The 1,497-nt window shown below is 27.0% G+C and overlaps 1 protein-coding gene across 1 annotated transcript in view; it reads left to right on the top strand.

Annotated features, from left to right (window-relative positions):
* LOC108685466 (ATP-binding cassette sub-family G member 1-like) overlaps nucleotides 1–855 on the top strand; it is an 18,402-nt gene extending 17,547 nt beyond the window's left edge. Inside the window, exons 11-12 of the mRNA XM_018190253.1 lie at nucleotides 294–412; nucleotides 610–855. Coding sequence (XP_018045742.1) covers nucleotides 294–412; nucleotides 610–835 — 345 coding nt within the window. The 3' untranslated portion in view covers nucleotides 836–855. The remainder of the gene's footprint in view (nucleotides 1–293; nucleotides 413–609) is intronic.
* The last annotated feature ends 642 nt before the right edge of the window (nucleotides 856–1,497 follow it).

Genomic DNA, 1,497 nt, shown 5'->3' with positions numbered 1-1,497 from the left:
TTAAAAAATAATTATTATTAATCTTTATTATAATTACTATCTTCTGTTTCTTATTAGAAATAAATCATCTGAGAAAAATATAATTAATTAATAATTTATTAACTTATTACTGCATGTAGTATTCAAACTTTAATTCGATTTCTGGAAAACGATATATCCAAAATGCGAGCATAAGAATGTCTTAAGAATATCTTAAAAACATCTTTGAGACATCTTATGTTTGCATTTGTACATATGATTCTCTAGACATTTAATATGAAAATGTTAGATAACTAAGTATAATTTCTTTTCAGTTAGGTATGTTTTTCATACCGGCAATTGGTATACCATTATTGTTGTTTGCTGGATTCTTTTCAAAATTAGGAGAAATGTCGATATACTTGCAGCCTTTAACCTATGTGAACTTTTTCAGGTACAATTTAATATTACAACGATTAATTAAAAGTTTTCAGGATTTAAATTTATTACTGTAAATATGATGTTTTCAGTATAAACAATATTTTTAATTTATAATGGCTATTTATTGAGAATTATTTCTCTTTCCGTATGGAGATTTTATTTAATTCCAGTTCACTATATTTTCAGTTTTAAACGAAAATTTTATTACAGATACGCGTTTGAAGGAGTAATGCAAGCGATCTATCTTGATCGACCGAATCTGACGTGTTTGGAAATCTATTGTTACTTGCGTTCACCAAATAAGATTCTCATGATGATGGGCATACCAACAGTTCCATACTATGTAACTCTGATAATACTTGCTTCTTGGATATTCTTTTTTCACGCGATCACTTATGCAGTACTTCTTTGGAAAATTTATTATGCAAAAAAGTGACGATCAGTAAAATTAATATTAATAAAATGTTTATTAAAATTAATACTCATACACACACACACACACACACACACACACACACACACAGCATATGGATATGGATCCTTTAGACGTCCAGATCAAAGATGTCCCGATTACATCTGGTAGACGTCTTGTGGACGTACAATGTACCGCCTTTAGATGTTCAATGGACGTTGTTACGTCTCAATACGACGTAAAATGGATTTTTTTATGGACGTTGTTGGGACATATCCTAATGAGAAATGATAATGGAATGAATATCGAATCGATGTCGATTCTATTATCATTTTCTGGGTATTGCTCACTGCGCGATTACAAATTTGTTTAATAGAAAATGATATTTATCAATAAAAATAGTGTTAATATTCTCAAGTAATGTTTTTTTGTAATAAGAACAGCATTAAAACAGTAATACTAATTTATGATTTATAATTTTTACGTAGAATATTATTTTTCACTAAACAAATTTCGAACCGCGCGTATAGTCAAAAAATTTACACCAGATATTTTTTTATAAGCAGTAAATTTTATTATTATTATTACTTAAATTAAGAAATTGTATTTTAAGAAAATGCAATTGTATTAATTGATTATTATTTAGTATTAATATTTAGTATTAATGTCCATAATTATATAATTAT

This window comes from Atta colombica, unplaced genomic scaffold, assembly GCF_001594045.1.
Source record: "Atta colombica isolate Treedump-2 unplaced genomic scaffold, Acol1.0 scaffold153, whole genome shotgun sequence".
Lineage (NCBI taxonomy): Eukaryota > Metazoa > Arthropoda > Insecta > Hymenoptera > Formicidae > Atta > Atta colombica.
The sequence above is the reverse complement of the archived record's forward strand: the minus strand, read 5'-3'. Positions and strand labels throughout refer to the sequence as shown.